We start from the raw sequence: 19,381 nt of genomic DNA, 5'->3' as shown, positions 1-19,381 counted from the left end.
TAATCCCCTCATGACTATGATATCTTTGACAATTCTTTTTTTAAAGTAAGATAAGTGACCACGCATTAGTCTGTTGCAAAAGGGACAGAGAAACATGTCAGCCTCTGCAAATTTCAATTTTTCAAACAGACTGCCCAGCACACGTAACAAAGTCAGCTTTGCGAAAGGAGCAGATATTACTATTCAGCCAAACGCGGATACTGAAGACTCCCTGGGCTATAGGGCCGCCCGGGTCCGCCAGCCAGGCGGGAGCTGGGGGCAGTGCCCTCCTCGCCGCCTCTCCCGCTGCCCCAGCGTGCGCACCCCGCCCGCTGCTCTACGCCCCGGGATCTCATTTCGCCGCGGGGCCCCACTTCCCCAGGCGAAGCGGCAGCCAGCGGAAGGTTCCGGCGGGCCCCGGTACCCCTGTAGGGCCCACCCCAGCCCCGCTCCGGGTGTTGCCGGCACCGCCCCCCCTTCCCCCCCCCCCGCTCCCCATTCCCCATGGTTATGTAAGGGGCACCCGCGAGCGCCGCCTCACAAACTGCCATGCCCCCTCGGCCCGGCCCGGCCCGGCCCGGCCCCCGCGGCACGGCGGGCCCGGCAGGGTGAGGGGGGGGGGGCGCGGGGCCCGGGCACCTGCAGCCCCGGTGCGAGAAGCCCCTCCGGGCGTGAACGGCCCCCGGCGCACCCAGCGGGCCCAGTGACACCCTCCTTCTCCTCCCCCGCGCCCCCCCACACTCCGAGGCTGCCCCGGCAGAGCCCCCGCTCGGGGACTGGCGGCGGGGCGAGCGCGGTACCTTCCTCGGCGGTCTCCATCTTGCCGGGCTGACGCAGCGCCGGCCGGGCGGGTGGCGTGACCGCGGGGGGCGGGGCCGCGCGCCGAGCGGACGGACCGGCCGCGCCGCCGAGCCCGCGGCCACAGAGCGCCCCGCGCGGGGACGGAGCGCCGCCCGCCCGCCGCCAGCGCCGCCTGTCGGACACGCGGGCAGGGAGGCCCGGGAGGGGCCCGGGGCGGGGCCCCGCTCGTAGCGACAGAAACGGGGTGGAAAAGTGGGGTTGGAAAAGAGCTCCGACATCGTCGGCTGCAACCTATGAAGGAACACCTCCATGCCAACTAGACCACACTGAGTGCCACATACAGCTTTTCCTTAAACACCTTCAGGAACGGTGACTCCCTGGGCAGCCCATTCCAATGCCAAATCACTCCTTCTGTGAAGAAATTCCTCATAATGTCCAATCTGAACCTTCCCTGCTGCATCTTGCGACTATGTGCTCTCTCCTATCACTAGCTGTCTGGGAAGAAGATGGCGACCCCGAACCGGCTACAACCTCCTTTCATGTGGTTGCACAGAGTGACGATGTCCCCCCTGAGCCTCCTTTTCTCCAGGCTAAAGAACCCTGGCTGCCTCAGCCATTTCCCGGGGAACTGGTGTTCCAGACCATTCACCGGCTTCGCAGTTTCTCTCTGGACACTTTCCAGCACCTCAATGTCCTCCCTGAACTGAGGGGCCCAGAGCTGGACACTGCACTCGAGCTGTGGCCCCATCAGTGCCGAGTGCAGGGTGACGATCACTGCCCTGATCCTGCTGGCCACACTATTTCCTGACCCAAGCCAAGATATCCTTGGCCTTCTTGGCCAGCTGGACACGTGCTGGCTCATGTTGACCAGCACCCCCGTGTCCTTTTTCGCCGGGCAGCTTTCCAGACACTCTGTCCCCAGCCTGTAGCGTTGCCTGGGGCTGTGGTGACCCCAGTTCACGACCCGGCATTACCCCCGCGGCTCTGCCAGGGCCCGGCCCCGCCGCTCGGGAGGGAGCGGGCGGGAGGCGGAGCAAGGTCAGCGCCCGGGCCGGGGAAGGGCACGGGAGTGGGACAAAATGTAGCCGGAATCGGTTCTAAGTTTCTCTCCAAACCGGAGAGAAACGCTGCATTCCTGGGTGAAGTCGACCAGATTTTGAGAGGGTCAGTGTTCCAGAGATCAGGGATGGGTAAAGCCCTGGAAACAGCCTCAGAGTCAAGCGGTTCCCCGTGCTATTCCTCAAATCTCACCGCACCTCCCAGAGCTGGGGCTTTCCAACAGAGCTAGTAAACGGCTCAGTAAAGGATAAAATTCTCTCTTAGTTTAATCATTTATGTTTCCATGCCTTGCTGCCCTACATAGCTGGGGCAGCGTGCATTAAAACTTTGTACTTTGCCACGTGCACTGAGAGTTGTCGCTCAGGCTCTGCTGAGTTGGCAGGAATATTACTAAGGAAGAAAACAATTTAATTTAATTCAGGGTAAAGAGGAATTCCATCCTGATGAAAGGTATACGTGCACTGTTTTAGTGTTCCATTGTGTCAGCTGTTCCAACCTCTCTAGTTGATCAGTGAGTCGTAGCAGCTCTCTTTACCTTATGACCCCTTTGTGTCCAGCCAGTCATTAAATCCTTCGCATTCAGCCTTCGAGCTTCGCGTCAGCAGCAAAGTGGTTCAGGTCTGAATTTAGAATGCAGAGGCGGCATGTGCCCAATTTGCAATTTTATAACTATATTTTCCTAAACTGTAACCATGTTAGTTCCTTCAAAATTGCATTTTTCAAGCTGGTGTAGTGTATGATACTGGCCTGTGTGAGCAAAAAAATTAAGGAAAAACTGAAGGCTTCATATGGCTCTCCAGTAGCTGAATAAGTACTGTAAAGTCCTGCAATAAAATACGCTTGGGCTAGACTACCATAATCAGCTCTTCTGTGTCCTTCCTCACTGAAAGGCAAGGTGGAAAAAATCCCAATTATAACTTTAAAAAAATCCCTGTTTATTTTAAAAATAAGCTCATTTTTGAGCTTCACTTTGCTCAGTGTCAGCAAATTATCTTGGCCTATTAAAAATCTGCCAGCATAGTACTGAGGATCTGAGAAATGCTGTAATACTAATTTTGTCAGAGCAAGGAAAAATCAATCGAAAGAGCTAGGAGAAAAAGTCAAGAAATGGAGAATTTCAATTTCCAAGTATATTCCTATTTCCCACTCTTTATTTCCCAAACATGTAACCATTATTCATTACATCGTTACTCTGCTCTGATAAATGTAAATTAAATGTCAATAGAAGTCTCTAAGTTATAATTCGCATTCAAAGACCATGGCAAGATTAACGTATGTAATTGGCCAATTTCAGTCTCTCATGGTAGGCATCTTTAAATTCGAATAAAGCTTTCGAAAGGAGTCACTGTATGTTGCCAGTGAATAATTTCATTCCTGTTTGTATCTGTCTGTTCAGCCATTTAAATCATCTAACAAACATTACATGTGTACCGTCTTCTCAGCATTTAGAGAGAATTTATTCCAAAATTTTGTTCATACCTAGTGTTTCAGTGTGGGCTATACAATAGCTTACCAGTAAACGTGAGTTGGAGGCAGACCATTAAAATCTAAACAGTAAAAAAACCCAACCTATAGTATGTTATTGTAAGTTAAATTAAATTAAGCATCTCTCAGCCTTCTTGGTGTTTTTGGTGAACATGTTATTAATCCCTGCCTATTTAGTAATATTTTAGGTGGTTTTTTGCGTAACAAATACCCATGGCTTAAGTGGGTTTTAATTTTTGGTAAAGAAGGGCGTTAGAAGGTTGTTGTTAGCTTTTGACTCTCAACAAGGTCAAGAATTAGTGCCAACAACTGAACAAATATGCTGAAAAAATGTCTCTGTTCCATATAAGTCATTATCAAGACAATGGAAGTAATATGGTTAATTGTACAGGTGTAAACTGAAGACAGTAGTAGATATAACCCCAAATGACAGAAGGTTATGGCAAAAGGAAAGGCATATTTATAAGTGTGGATAAAAAGAGTAGGAAAAAAGACAAGGTTCTTTTCAATATGGTCTTGTTTTGGTTTTACATGACTTAAATGCTTAGATAATGAGTTTTTATTCAAGAGTTCTATTAAGAGAATACAAAATAATAATTGCAGAATAAAAACTATCTAGTATTTGTACTGTGACATTTCCATCTTCCCTGGCATTTTAAAACGGCTTCATAAAAATGATTCCCTTACATTTTTAGTTATTTTGGAAATTCAGAACATTTCAAAAAACAAACAGCAAAAGCTACCGCTTTTCAGTTTTTCTGTAGATGAACATTTCAAAATGCAATTATTTTCTTAACTAGTTGTTTGGGGGGGGGTGGGGGGCGGTGCTATCCTATTTTTTTCCCTCATCTGCTCACCTGACTCTCACTGCAATATTGGTTCAGTTAGTTATGAACAGCAAGTTGCAGAAATGTGGCAAACAGTGGATTATCTTAAGTAAAACGAAGTGGATGTCCACTTATCTTGACTAAGCAAACAGTATTTGGAGTGAACATGTATCTGGTTCCTAAATGATGCACCACAACTAGGGAGGCCCAGAACTTCCACAGCAGGAGAAAAACCATCAGAACAGGCCCTTTCAGGCCCCGGGTGTGTAGCACAAAGCATGGCCCACAGAAAATTGGCCTGACACAATCAGAAAGCACAGAGGTCTGTGGACCACAAAAACACATGGTCAAAAACACTGCCAGCCTGGATCTTCCCTGTGCACTGCAGGGACTTTAGAGCACGCGCTTCCTGGCCAGTGGCTGTTCTGCTTTGACATCTTCTGAACCATCCCCAACCAGCAGGCAGCTGCTATGGCCATGGGTTCCTGGAATGAAGATGGAGAGAAGTACTCTCAGATGTACTGTGAATGCAATGCCATTTGCTGCTGCACCGGGACGTTAGCCCAGGCTGCTGCACTGGTGCTAAATTCTGACTCTAACACCTCAGTGTATGAAGTACTGAAAATGTGTTTCCCTTTGGCTGGTGCTTGTGTCTTACTAAACCTGGGCTGTGATTAGTAGCTAATGGAGGAGTCAAACTTCCTGAATGAATATGTGACTTGTGGTTCATGTTTTGTGCTGTGAAATGTTAACAAACTGTACCAAACATAAATGAAGGGATGGGCATAATGGCTGAGCATCATCAGACACAGCCATGACAGAGGCTCCAGACCTGTCTGTTTTAGGAACTTTCTGAGAAGATGCTTGGCTATGCACTGGGGTTTGTTCTATGGATTATTAACATTTAAACCAAGAAAAAAACTATTTCCACCAGCATTTTAAGTGAGAGATGAGGGTAAAAAACCCAGTCTAAATGATACTACTGTTTAATGAGTTTGACTGAAAAGACAGTCAAGGCTAAACATTTATATGTCTACATTTCAAGAACCCAAGTAATACTTGGACAATTAACACAAACTATAAAGAGGTATTTGCAGAATGTCATGTCTCTGTTCAAGATCTGCAGAATGTGCTTCACCAAATTACATTTCTTAAGCACAGCAGGGATCTTTTCACGTATATTGCAGTGGATTTTTCTATTTAAAACACAGACCCTATCAGCTTGGTTGGGATCCTGCTGTCATGCTGAGAATGGAGCCAACGGCTGTTATTAATCTACTTGGGATTCAGAGCTCTGTAGCTGTGGCTACTTGGTGGAGGCCTCCTGCATTCAAAAAAAAAGAAAAAAAAAAAAGAAAAAAAAAAAAGAAAAAAAAGAGGCTGCATTGGTATTTCAGAATACCCCCTTCCTAATAACTGTCATATCATTTGAAGTATACAGTTCTTTACCTAAAACACTTTCATCATGTCCTAGTGAACCTTTTAGACAGTTAGATATTTGTGTCATTAGATTAGAAAGATTTTTTTCCCTACTTCTGGAACTTTGATCTCCTTGGTAATAGAGGGTGTAGTGTGAAACATTACCATCATCAAGTGACTGTGTATAAGTGCTTCTGAGGACATTTTGGTTCCCATGTCTTTAAAATTCTGTGAAAATATCCCTGCAGATGACGCAGTTAGGGCTTATCCTCAGTATTTTGCAGAAACAACCTTATTTTGCCAGAAACCTTTATCTTGACCTTCCAGATGTTATTAAAGGCTATGACTGCCAACCAAATTAAATTGAACTCCTCAGGGCAAGATTCAGTTCTACTTCATTTAAAACCATGAGTGTTGCCAAAAAGAAAATGTATCTGTTAGGGAGAATGATCCATATAGTTACTATAGTACATTCTGTAACAACACCTGTGTTACTGCCTGTGCTTCTGCAGCACTGACCAGGAAAGAAGTACAGAAGGGCTTAGATTTGTAATAACCTTGTCATTACTTTTTCTCAAATGTTTGCAGCAACAGGAAAAAGAGTGTCCAGGGGAAAGTGAGCTGTGGTCTAAAGGTCAGAGTTATTACAGGCTGATCAGAGTCAATGACCTCTGTTTTGTGAGATTGCCTGATTTCTGTGGTAACTTTCACTTCACAGTATCTTGGACACCGAGAATGTGCATCATGGGGCATAACCCCCAGCTTTTGCTCGATTCCCTATGGCAAGAATGTATTTGCTGTGTGTACTGCCTTCAATGCAGGCTCAAAGAATACAGTGAAGAAATCACTTAATGCTTTTGATGTCTACGAAAAATGCTTGGCTCAGTGAAGTAGATTCTCAGTTGGGTGACTGACATAGAATGTCAAATACGCTTACTACTCAAAAGGAACATTCTCTTCTCTCTCCTTTGAGTATCAATTATACATTTTTTAGACTAATTTTGTAACATAGTCATGTAAGATGGTCCTCTGCCAGGGCCTCAGCCTGGTTAAGGTGCTAAAGAAAGAGTAATCTCACAAAGATGAAAACGCACAGAGAAATAAATTGTAGTGCCTTGTATCTTATTCTGATGGTCTGGTTCTCAGAGGGTCTATTTAAGACTATTTAAGCAGCTGCATTCAGCATCACTATTCAGCTTCTGAGAACAACCTTGTTTGGAATCTGTATATTTCAAATGAGAACATATGGGAAAAGTCCTACTTTAAAAGTCAGTATTGAGTTTATCACTGTTTAAGATGGAAAAGCCTTGTGAGAGCCTGTCGTTTCTGATTCATTATCACATGAACCCTGAGAGTAGAAAATGCTGTCAAAAACTTGTACCAAAATTTCCAGTCAGGTCTTACATATTCTGGGTGACAAATTGAATTCTCCTCTTTCATTTTTCTCTGTATCTCCAAGTTTTGTAGTCCTTTTTCCTCTTCTTTTACTGATCTTCTACAGGAAGGAAATCAGGGGTCTTCAAATTATTTATGGATTCTTGAGAGGATTGATTTATCTCTGCTTTCCTTATACTCCTAGTCCTGTTGAGCCAAGTTCTTGATCCTGATTCTATGGAAAGTCAGGAGAGAATTTTATACAGTAAAGGGCAGGGAGTTCTTTGGGAAGCCTCAACCTCACAGTAGCTTCAATGAAGGCAAAGGCTCATGGACACCTCGTTTTCCCCCTCAAACTCACTCCCAATCAGGGTAAACCGAAGCTGGGCAAATACAGTTTCTTCTGTGAACAGGGGTGCTACCATACAAGAGTGCAGGAAGAACAGCCAGGAGCTAGGGAGATGCGTGGTGGAAAGGATCATGGTGAATAGCATGGCCAAGATGAGCAGGGCAAGATGGGAGGAGTGTGAGTGGGGCAAAGAGAAAGACCAGAAGAGTTTGCTCAGAGAAATTGTGGATGCTCCATCCCTGGAAGTGTTGTTCAAGGCCAGGCTGGATGGGGCTCTGAGCAACCTGGTCTAGTGAAAGATGTCCCTGCCCATGCTGGGGAGGCTGGAACTAGATCTTTAAAGTCCCTTCCAACCCAAACCATTCCATGATTCTATGAAGTAAAAAAATGGTAATAGGGAGAGGTCCTTGGAAACAGGGAAAAGGGAAGTGTCACAGCGATCTTCAAGGCAAAACAAGAGAATCCAGGGAACTACAGGTGAGTCAGCCTCATGTCATCTACAGCAAGATTATGCAATGGGCATTGAAAGAATCTCTTGGCAAAAAGAACCTGCGCACCAGAAGCAGGAGCATGGACCGATCCAGAGAGGTGACAGAGCTCCAAGGGTGCCACCAGAGGGCACCTCTGCTCCAGGCCCAGGAGGAGTTTGGAGACCCTGGGAAGACAGTGGCAGAGGAGATGTAGCACCGCTGGGGCCTGCAGCGGCCAGTCAGGCAGGGACCACGGCGGCTTGCACCCAGCTGGGGCCACCTGCCAGTCTGATGGGCCATGAAACAACCAGCTGCTGATTTGGGGAAACTGATTGCCTTGAATGCTGCCATCTGATTAAGAAAGACACTTACTTGAGGGGCCCCAGGGCATTTCCAGGTGTCTAAACCCTTCAACATTCACAGCAGCATCCTGCACAGCTGCCTGCACCTTGCTACTAGCACTGGTGGCAGCTGAATGACTGAGTAAAAGGGGGCTGCCAATCTGCTGTCTTGTCTCAGGCTGCCACATCTTCCTGTATCATCGCTAGAATAGTCCCCAGATCACATGCCATGACTGCCAAGGGTCCCTTGAGCTGGGTCAGTCACTGTTTGTGCTCATCTGGGGCTGGAGGTGGTTCAGGAGAAAGATGTGGGGACTTAGGGTTTTCCCTGGGAGCACAGGGGTTATGTGACAGTGCCTGATGATCTCTGCCCCCACTCAGCTGCAGAAAATTCTGCACTTCTTGAGCCCCAGTGGTGACCAGTCCCAGTTCCTATACCAAGGACTGGACCTTATCCCTCTGTTCAGGGGGATGTGGGGGAGAACATGTCAGAAATTTCTAACCTGCCCTTATTGATGAGGATCCAGGTAGGGGTAACTGTCACCCCCATGACATTCAGTGAATTTTTGGTCTAGATCTGGGAAATTCTATGCAAAATGCTAACTGCTAAATGTTCTGTCCACAGTATCAAGCAGTCTGAAGCCAAGAGGTAAGAGATATGCTTTAGCTCTCCACCAGGAAGGGGACAGGGGGCAGGAAGGGGTACAGGAGTGCTTCAGCACTGACCCACCAAATGTCCTCATGCAAGAAGCCTGTTGTGAGCCTGGACATACAGGATGGGAGCTAGTCCAGTAGTGTGTCAGCCCAGCCCTACAGGGCAGCGTGCCTGTGTGAGTGGATGTGTTCTCACCAGCAGCCTGCACCTTGAAAACACTTGGAGAAAGTCCAAGAGGCCAAGAGAGGTGACCCAGAACTCTCCAATTCATCTGAGCAACAAGGATCTGTGAATGTAGGTGAGCTAGATATCTGTACATCAAGAAGTGCTTGTGTTTGATTTTCTACTGTAGATTTTCTCACTGCAGTCCAAAACCTGGGGTTGAAAGTGCGTACTTATGTTAAATACTCTGATTTATCTATGTTAACACATCTTTAATGATTATATCTAAAATATTTTTCGACCTGAAGCATGCTTCATATTGGCTTGTAGATTTTGGATGTGGAATCAATTTCAGAGCAGCTATTACAATGAAGAAAAGATGTGAATTTAGATTGTCTCTTGAAACCACATGAGAAGGAAGACATTAAAGATCTCTTTGTTTTTGAAACCCCATATTTATAACATGCAGAGCAATAATGTCCTATGCTTTAGTATTATATACAATCACAGATATTTAATAAGATCTTTTGCCTAATCATTTTCAGTTATTTAATATGACCATATTTGAATGAAAGTTGAAAGCTGAAAGTTAAAAGTTCTCACTCACCTGGATTCCTTGTACTTAGAAATTTGCCACATGTATGTAGTGCTGCACTCATGAACAAATCAAAGCTCCCCCTGGAACCCAGGGAATAAAATCACTGGGACCTTGGGCAAGTGCTGTGTGTTCTAAGACTGGGACCAGTACTGAGTTGGCTCTTCTGATCTTGACTTGAACATGGTTTCTTCTTCAGCATCTCAGTCATGTTTGTGTTTTTTTAAATCTGGAGATAACAAACTGGAAAACCCCATATATTTCTTGTTTTCATAATAAAAATCAGAAAAAATATATCTTTTTCTTTGTAAAATTTGCATTTAAGATAAACAGGGAGCCATTTAATGGAAAATCATTTAGTACAAGAGTAGAGAAAGTTACAAGTGTGATGAAGAGGTTATAGTTGTTGATTTTCAGCTGCTGTTGGGAGAGCACTGAAAGAAGAATTCCTTGAAAAGATACCATACCTAAAGAATAAGAGGAATTCCAAACAACCTTTTAGAGAAGTTTGCAGATTCTCTGGGAGGTGTCCAGGAGTAATCAACACAACTGCCAGTAGTTCAGCTGCCTGAAAGATGAACATAAACACACCAAAAATTACTTTGAAGTTTACCCAGGCAAAACGTGCAATATCTAGATTGCATTTAGGGAAGTCAGTTGCTTCCCAAACTTCACAAAATCTTTTTATCCCATCAAAGTAGGAAACAAAAGTAGTCCTCTTAACGAACCTTTATTATAACAGCAACTTGCATGGTAACCAAGAGCCTTAATTACTGCGCCAAGAAGGAGCCTGTTGTTTAATTTCTGATTTTCTGTTTACATAATTCACAAGTTCATTGATGAGTGTGTAGTTTCATTGCTGTTCTTCTGAGTCAGGCCATGCTTACTGTTTGCACTCAATTCACATATGTAATTGTCCTCAGAAATTCATTTCGTTTTCAGAGGTGTAAGTTTGAAAATATTGGCATTTATGTCTTTTCTCACATGAAAGAACTTATTATGATTGTTGAATAACATACAGCAATGATTGTGCTCAGCTAAATCATGGGGTTTAACTCTTGAGGAATTGAAATAACCTACATGTGATTATTTTAGGATAAATATGCATCATCAGAGAAATCCACATATTCAAAATTCAGTTTTGGTGACACTTTCGAAGAAATTTCTGGGGAAGAGATCTTCAGCAGACTGCAATCTCTGCTTAAAACCAGAGAGGGAGTGTTGGAATAGCTGATAGTACACTGGTAGCTGATTGGAATGAGAGGAATCAGGTTTCTGGTTCTGGCTCACATGAAAAGAGAAGTGGCTGTACCAAGGCAGAATCTTCCAGAGAAGACAGAAGTGAAGAAACTGCCATGTGCACATAGCACACAGCTCTCTGACCCAGCATATTTATGTTAAATCTTCAGGTCTACACTGAACCAGTCTGTCCAAGACTTCCTCTCACAAAATTACTCCCACCTGCTTTATATCTGAGTTTTATCTTTTGTATGAACATTCAGACAAATGCTTCCCATGAATGTCAGTCTATCATTCATGAGAAAGAGTATGTGATGGTAGAGACACACTAGGAATTGCTTCTGCAGAGAAGATGACTAATTTCCCTTTTTTCCTTCCCTCTCTATTCAGGTAACAAGCCAGAAGGTGATCCACACCCTGCAGAACTTGTTCATTTTTTGTATCTGGACTTATGAAAAGATTTGCACACAAGAAACTCACTGGGGTCCAGCTTGGTAGAAGCAACTGGTGATTTAATTCAAAAAAAATGGATCTCACCTCCCCAGGCAAACCTACAAACAATCCAGGAGTTCTGGGGAAGTTAATAAGTGGATGCAGCCTGTTGGTCTCTTTGAAGGTGACTGGGGATTTGATTTCAGCTTGAGGCACAGGGTTTGGATTGGTTTTTACCCCTGAACCAGGAGAACAGGCTATAATGAACACCTGAGCTTGTCCTGAGGTGTAAGCTGCAGCTCAAGACAGGTCGCTGGAAGGAATCTGCCTTATGCTAACTGCCCCATCAAGTAAAGACAGGCTATCATCTCTCCAGCTTCCAGGGAACAAAAGGAAAATCAAAGCACCTTAGAGATGAACCTTGTAAAGGACTGAATAAGGTGGGCCTAAACTTTTTGTCTCATGGTCTGTAACACCTCAGCTCTCTGTGATCTCATTGTAGGTGTATCAGGAAACCGAGATCCAATTTCAGACCAGAATGTAGCAGCATGCTGGAAATTGTGAAGTCTGGAAGTGCTAACATCAGCTATTTAGAGCAAATCTGATCGGGCCTTGAATTTCCTGCTTAAGCTCATGTTTTCTGCTTGCTGTAGTGTCTAGTTTGAAACTCACTAGTTCACCACCAAGCTGTGGAAAAGCAAGCCTGGGAGTTCACTCTTGGCACTCCTACTTCAGCACACACAGCGCTGGCAAACATTTGAACTGTCCAAGTGAGCAGGGGAAGAGCACCTCTTCCACACCATGATGTTTGATGCCACAAGCATCTGAACCAGACAGGGTGGGCAGTGACTGCAGTCTGGTTGGACTACCTGGCCCTAGTGCTGCCTTCCACATGAGAAGCATGTCGCCTGTCTGCCTTCCTGTACCTGTACTGGGCAGTGCAGGTCAGGATTCACACGGGGGGCTGGCCCCCTTCCTGCCTGGACCTCTTTTGTCTTCTGAGATGCTCCATTACATGTTTACAGCAGCTCAGGGAGTCTTAGAAACTCATTTTGTTTAACTGGCACAGACTTAGAATAGTTCCAGCACAGTCTCAACCATTTGCAAGATTACACCAAAATGTATTTTTTTTCCTGCTAGGGCAAAGTTCATTATCTCATTTTAGAAAAAGGGTGAGACAGGTGCTCTTTACAAACATATTTAATAAAGCCCCTTGATTGCTCTGAATTATGTATGGTAATTGTCTTTTTATATAATTAGAAGCTCTTATATGTACTTTCCTTAAACTTGTTGCTTTGATGTTGCACTTGGGCGTCTGTATTACTTTGTGGGATACAGCCCAAAGCTGTCTGGATACATTCCAAGATTACTAATGCATAGACATATTTGCAAAACAGGACTTTTAAAGTCAAGCAAACATGGGTAAAAGTTTTTTTCCTGGCACTCTGTTTAAAATTACGGAGTTTAAAACACTTAGTAGTATTGTAATTTTTCCCAGATTTGTTCAATATTCAGTGATAGTAGCTATCACAGATTGTTGAACAGTCAGGGTTCCTGATTGTTACCCTTTCTCCAGTTAGGAAAAAAACACCTAAAGCATCATCTGAAAGATGTATAACCTGTGGGGGATCATATGCAGGTGGAAATTTTGGGGTCCTCTTGGCTTTGGAAAGGATGTCTTGGAAAATCTGTTCAAGTGCGTGCTGGGGGTTTACAGAGGAGAAGTCAGATGTCTACACACGAAAGTTGTCTCTTCTGAAAATTAAGATAAATTCTGTGGGCACAAGGTGCAGCTTTTTGTCCAGGACAGTGTATTTGTACTGAAGACTGAAATAGTATTTACATCTCTGTGCAAATATGGCCTCAATTACAAGGAAAAAAACCCTCTCCCTTTCAGCTGATTAATTCCAGAAAGTTCCTGAAATAAAATGAGCATTAGATGAGTTTTGTATGAGACAACACATACCAAATAAAGGAATAAAAAAAAAAAAATTTAAAAAAAGGTAAAAGGACCTATGCCCTGAAAAAAACCTGACCAAATATATATCATAAAAATATAATCAACATTTTATGGGAAAAATTCTGCATGCAAAATTCACTTTCAATGACTAAACACATGGAATTAATTCATCATTAAAAGTAATACACTGAATGGTGAATAGCTGAAAAAAAAATAAGTGTTTTTTAGTAATTGCTGGATTTCAAATTTTTTGTCATTTTAGAGAAGAAGACAAAATATTTCATAAGAAAAAGATGATACATATTCTTAAATCATGCACAAAATAGATGTTTAGTTTTTTAGAGAAGGAAATCAGCCCTTAGTCCATGTAATTATCCATGTACTCTTGTCTTGCTCATATCTGCATTTACAGTGTTCAGTGAAAAACAAATATCACCTTTGATCTGGGGTACCAGTTTTTAAGCCATTTGTTCCAGAGTGTAGTATTTCCCCTATATACTGTTTTTATTATTCATTATTATTTGGAATAATTTGCCTTGTACTGAAATTCCATTGAAAGTGTTCCTTAATAAAGAGCTTCTGAATAGCCTAGAAACACCTGGATGATGGTAAGTAATTTTAATACCCCTCTTTGCATGTCACCCACAACATTAGAATAGATTTCCTGCTATTGCTTGACATAATTAAAGTACTCCACCCGATTTCTATAAAGTTCACAAAGCACACACCCTCTGAAATCCCACAAACTCTTTCAGGAAAAATTGAGAATAAACATTCACAATTTATTTTTAAGTAAAAATTAATCCAAGACAGGCAGAAGAAACCCAGAAGCTGTTGGGTCAACCAGTTCTACATTGCAAACTAGCAACATACCTATGGAAAGCTATAATTTGCTGATCATCCTTCTTCCCCTGTGGTGAAAGTCATAATATTGATTTTGGATAGATAAGTATTTGCATGCACTGAGAGCTGACCCTAGCCTACCCCCAAAAAACCCTAAAACATTAAAAGGGAAAACCAGAAACCGGTTGAAACCAGTGGCTTCAAATAACTTACATATATGGAACAGAGTGGAACAGGAGGAAGAAGGGGTGGATGCAATAGGGAGAGGGCCAAAGGGAGTGATGATGACAGATTGAGCCTATTATTTTTTAGCAGCAAATAAAATCACAAGGGAGTGGAAGCGTGGTGAGAGATGTGAAGATTTATGGCGAAGGAGCAGCAATCACCCTGGTCCTGGTGCCCTGTGAGGAGCAGCGGGTGCTCTGATCAGTGCAGGGAAGGAACATGGTCATGCCTGCCAATCATGCACCAGATGAAGCAGATAAGGTCACTCACTCCCACAGAGGACAGACTTCAGAGCCTTTCTTCTTAGACACATGGGAAAGCATGGGAAAGAGTGGGGATATGGCTCACTACTAATCAAAACACAGGATTCCTTGGAGAATTTTTGTAATGCTCCAGGCAAAGGCAGCCGCCAACTCCATAGTACCATGCTAGGTAAACAGTAAAGAACAAAATTGTAAGTGTAAGACTGATGATAAAGAAAGTATCTGTACATGTAAACCTCCTGCCAAGCCTTGATTTGCAAGAAGAGGAGCTGGCCTGATTCCCAAGGGTCTTTGTTCAAACACTGACTGGACACCCAAGACAGAGACCTGTAGTATTAAATCAGATTTGTTAAAATACATTTCTTTCCTCCCAAGTGATGACTCAGTAGGTATCTTTAGATATGAACCATTTTACTGGATGGAGGGAAAGGAATCAGGTTAACATACAGAAAAAAAAGAAAAAAAAAGCATCAAACCAACCTCCAAATTACAAGCTCAGCAGTAAGGCTGTCTTTTCAGTGAAGCTTTATTAGAAGGAAGAGCTATGCTCCCCTCTTGACGAAAACCAAGTCCCAAAGGATTCCTCTTGCTATGAAGGCAGATGTTGGGTACAGAGTCCCCAGTGGCATTACAGTTGACTCTGCAGAGCTGCGTTTTGGCTCCATCCCACTGTGCCTCTGCTGTGGTCCTTCCCAGGAGCCTCCCCACTGATTCCTCACAAGTTACCTCGGCAGTGGTAGCCCCTGAACAAGACTGCCATTGCTGGCTGGCACTGTGTAAGAGAGGAGGGGAGCCCTGCTGTCCCTCTTGCCTCGTCTCCAGCTTCTAGGCTGCAATCCTGTCACTCAACAGAGATGCTTTGAACAGTTTTTTTCACAACATAAATAAAACATTTGTAATGATTTCAGCTTTCTGGCGAGTCTATTGTTACCAGCAGCACTCCAAATACTGTATGGGGTGACTGTAGACAGGGCATGTTTAAGCCTGCTCATTGGTTTCTCCATCTGAGTGTTTCACTTCTGCACTAGATGCCACCAGAGTACCTGCTTTTCTGGGTTTTTAGATATCAGTAGTGATCTGGGAGAGAATACCTTTCTGTTTTGCCTCAGGGTAGCAGGCTTCCATGTCCTAGGATTTTGTTTCTTTATCAACATACAACTAAAATTGCAGCCAACAGCTGTGATGATTAACTTTTGGGCTTTGGTCTATGCCCATTTCTATAAAACCAGGAGGAGCAGTTGGAGAGGTATTGGTGCAAGCCTTAAGGAGCAAAAGAAGTCAAACCAGCCAAAAACCAGCTGTGTATCTCCGGTCGATGAGAAATACCACCACTGTGTGTTTGAACAAGTAAATCTGTTGTGCTCATTCCAACTCTTATCTGGCTTCTTCCTTTTTTTTTTTTTTTTTTTTAACCCCTAAAATTAGAACTGTTCACAACAGGCATAAGAAATTAAACGTAAAAGTTCCTTGAGACTGTAGGAAGTTCATGGATGCAATGATTTTCATAATCCTGAGTCCATTACAGAGGTGATTGTATCTTACAGGGAAAAAGACAGTCTCATCAAGCATGGGAGATTTGAATGATAGAGGGTTTGCAGGTCAAACATAAACACTGCGTGCAGGCAAAGGCTTCCATTAGAGCAGAGTGAGTCCTTTACTCTCCTTTTACCCTAACCACCCACAAGGCTGGGCACCAAGGCAGGATTTACCGTCATGAGATGCATGTGGGGATCAGATATACCCTTCTGCTGGTTCAGTCTCTTCCAGGTGACTGCAGCTTGGATGAATCCATGTTCTGTGAGGGCAAGTTAGGAAGACAATATTTCAGTCTTGTGGATCTGAGTACAAAATACTCACCTGGCTGGGGTTGCACAAGGTCAAGCAAGATGCCATTAGTTTCAAAGTACACACCGGATCTTTTCAGTCAAGTCTCCCCACTCCCTCCCTTGCAACACGAGCATTCTTTTTAATGGTTTCTTGTACAATCCTGATGTGCAAATCTACTGACAGGTGTAACAGGACAAACACCCTCTTTCTGGTCATGACAAAACTTAATTTTGAGTTGTATGCAGCTCCCACAGCACAGAGAGGTAGGACTCACTGTGCCTGGGTTATTATGCATTCAGCACAGCAATCTTATTGCACTACTTGGGTCATCTCGGGGACTACCTATTTTCATTCAAAAAAAATGCACTCAAGGAGTGTGAATCATACTCTAAATATTGATGACACTGTGGGAGTGTAGACACCTTGTTGACATGAAGACATTGTCATTGTAAATGTCTGAAGTTTGGTGAACTGAGTCCATCTATCACCTGTTTAACATAGTCCTCAAATTATGGCCTCTGCCTCAGAGAGTACTCCTCAGCATCTGCTGGGTGAATGGGAAACTTGTTTGTCATATACACCAAGAATAAAAAATTCTTTACTGAACTTTGTCTTGAAATTACATGATAACTTTCTTTGAGCTCTTTTGTCTTTCTCATTTGCATACCCCCCCCCCCCCCCCCCAACATGTACACACACCCAGACCATGTGTACACACAGAGAAAATGAGTGTATGTCAGACAGAGGGCTCAGTTAATGTTCCTTGCATACAGTGCCATTGTGGAAATAGGAATGGAAAATTTCAATCAGCCACCACAGACTTTCTTGCCTGTCAAATGCAAGTCTAATCACAAATAACCTGGAACACTTTTCAACTTGTTGAGAATACTTATGGGTGTGGTTGTAATATGTTTGTGTGTGCTAAGGAGACTTAGTAAATTTTTTAAGCTGCAAATTTGCCAGGACCGATTAATGTTATTCTGCCTCAAATTTCATTAATTTATTAATGAATAGTAATTTATTATAGTCAAGAAAGAATATGAATATTCTTCAAGAAAATGCATCAGCAAGCACACCACTGATGCTAAATATCTCAGTTAGAAATAGTCTAAAGCCTCTGCAGTGTCTTAAATATCTTCATCACACACATCATAGTGTAGTACAGTGTTTGGGTGCATCTTTCCTTCTAAACTCCTTAGACAATGAATAAATGAAAGGTGGAGTAAAGGCAACTGATGTGGAGCCTGCCGCAGACTGCCTCTCTGCATGATCTGTCCCCACCCCTTCCGTTTGGGATGACTCTTGAGTGAGGCCTCTCCTCCTCACTTCCCAATCCCAAAATCTGCAGAAGAGTTGAAGAGCACCTGAAAACTGGATGGGCAGCACCAGGAGCAAAACTGTCATCACAAACTGGTTTTCTCTTTATGTTTAGAGAAATCTCACTGAGCAGAAGAAGCAAGCTGGGCTGAAACAAGATCCTGCACTCCAGGTATGTGAGGGCAAACTGGTCCATGCATTCTGAGTTGACAGCAGAAAAGGATAACTACTTTTTTCTATGCTGAAAGGGAAAATCTGAAATTGCCAAGCAAGTAAATATAGCTCTTTGAAAAGGCATGAAACAATTAGCAAAACCTACTCCTTTAAAGAGAGACTATTATTTTTGTCCCAGTAAAAAATTGCACAAAGACAAGTGTCAAGGAGCAGATAAGATGAAGATAAAGGCTGTCAGCTTTGGGAAATACTAAATCTGGGAAAGACTAAATTTCATTTTGAGTCTGCTACAAGCTGGGGTACAGCAATAGTTCTGAGGACACTGATAATTTATGTTCATCAAGTAGAAAGTTCACATTAAAGGACCATAATAATTTTTTTCACACTTATGGTAATGAATTTCTATTTTTTTCTTGTTTAGTCTATTGAGCCCTTAGCATTGAAATGAAATGCTGCTGCAGCTTAAAAATGTTATCGCTTGACCCAGGAAAAGGGCAGAGATGTCACATCTTGGCATCAGTAGTCCAAGGTTCTGCCAAACAGCACAGCACTTGGAGATCACGTGCTCATACTCACTTTCTGAGAAGTGGAGATTGTCCTTAGCAGGATCTTTGCCTCTGTTTAACCTGATTGTTTTAAAAAATACTTTTAATCTCACTTTCCAAGTAGAGATTTGTTTTATCCTGATGAAAACTAAGACCCAGCAGAATACAACTATGTGATTTGTTGCTTGTAGAAATGCCGGGTCTGTCCTACCACCTTTGGTGGAGCCCATCTTTGTGTTGTATAAATAATTCTCCTCGGTTTTTATGTTACTTGCATGAAAGCTGAATGATATCAAGATACTCAAGAAACAGCAGGACCACTGGAGAGAAGGAGAAACTCTAAGAAGGTGTTCTCTTAATGAGCAGTAGGATAACACAAGATTCATCAATATCTCTGGCTTTCCCCATTAGCAGCAGTAACTTTTCCCCCTGTTCCCAGCAGGCCCTGCATCTCCTCTTTCTTCAGTGCAGGGATGAGGTGCGGGACATAAGGGTGAGATGCTGCTTGCTTGGAACTGTGCCATGGGGAAAGCAGGAAAAGGAAAAGTGTAATGGCTGAAATTGGTGGGAAGAGGGAATGAGGTGAGACTGGAAAAGTAGGAAATATCCTGGCGTGTTGCTTTGCCACACCACATTGCGTGGGACAAAGCAGGCAGGAGCAAAGAAAACTTCTGACTGAACAGGATCCCATCAAACTTCTAAGCAGTTCAGGTGTGGCTGACTATTTACTAACGTTCTCTGCTGCCTGGTGCCTGGAAAGGAGCCAGCTGGCTGGGCCTCAGTCAGTACAGGCCAAAGAAATGGTTTCTGGGAAGTGGATAGGGAGGAGGCTGGTTCACAACTATTGCATAGCTTAATGCCTCCTAAAGTACACTTCCTTGAAGGGGACACCATAGGTTGTGCCCTTCTGAACAAAATACCGCAGAGGAGTTAAGACTGTGGCTGCCATCTCAGAAGGCAACAGTGTGAGCTATCTTTGGGAGTGCCTTTGGTTTCTCCAGGCAGCTTCCTTCAATAAGCTCATTCATCTTCGGTTATAG

At 43.6% G+C, this 19,381-nt stretch overlaps 1 protein-coding gene and 1 long non-coding RNA gene across 3 annotated transcripts in view; one reads left to right on the top strand and one right to left on the bottom strand.

Moving 5' to 3' along the window:
- Positions 1 to 826, bottom strand: part of MARCHF6 (membrane associated ring-CH-type finger 6) — a 43,465-nt gene extending 42,639 nt beyond the window's left edge. Inside the window, exon 1 of one of the 2 annotated variants that reach the window (XM_066186145.1) lies at positions 780 to 826. In XM_066186145.1, coding sequence (XP_066042242.1) covers positions 780 to 798 — 19 coding nt within the window. In that variant the 5' untranslated portion in view covers positions 799 to 826. The remainder of the gene's footprint in view (positions 1 to 779) is intronic. The other variant, XM_066186134.1, reaches the window with a different exon arrangement.
- Positions 827 to 8,290: 7,464 nt separating this feature from the next.
- LOC136302505 (uncharacterized) lies at positions 8,291 to 12,709 on the top strand. Its single transcript, XR_010724069.1, has 4 exons — positions 8,291 to 8,360; positions 8,730 to 8,753; positions 8,961 to 9,053; positions 11,146 to 12,709. It is a non-coding gene; the product is annotated as an uncharacterized lncRNA (long non-coding RNA).
- The last annotated feature ends 6,672 nt before the right edge of the window (positions 12,710 to 19,381 follow it).

This window comes from Chamaea fasciata, unplaced genomic scaffold (assembly GCF_029207755.1).
Source record: "Chamaea fasciata isolate MVZ Bird 193981 ecotype frontalis unplaced genomic scaffold, bChaFas1.0.hap1 SCAF_1, whole genome shotgun sequence".
Lineage (NCBI taxonomy): Eukaryota > Metazoa > Chordata > Aves > Passeriformes > Sylviidae > Chamaea > Chamaea fasciata.
The sequence above is the reverse complement of the archived record's forward strand: the minus strand, read 5'-3'. Positions and strand labels throughout refer to the sequence as shown.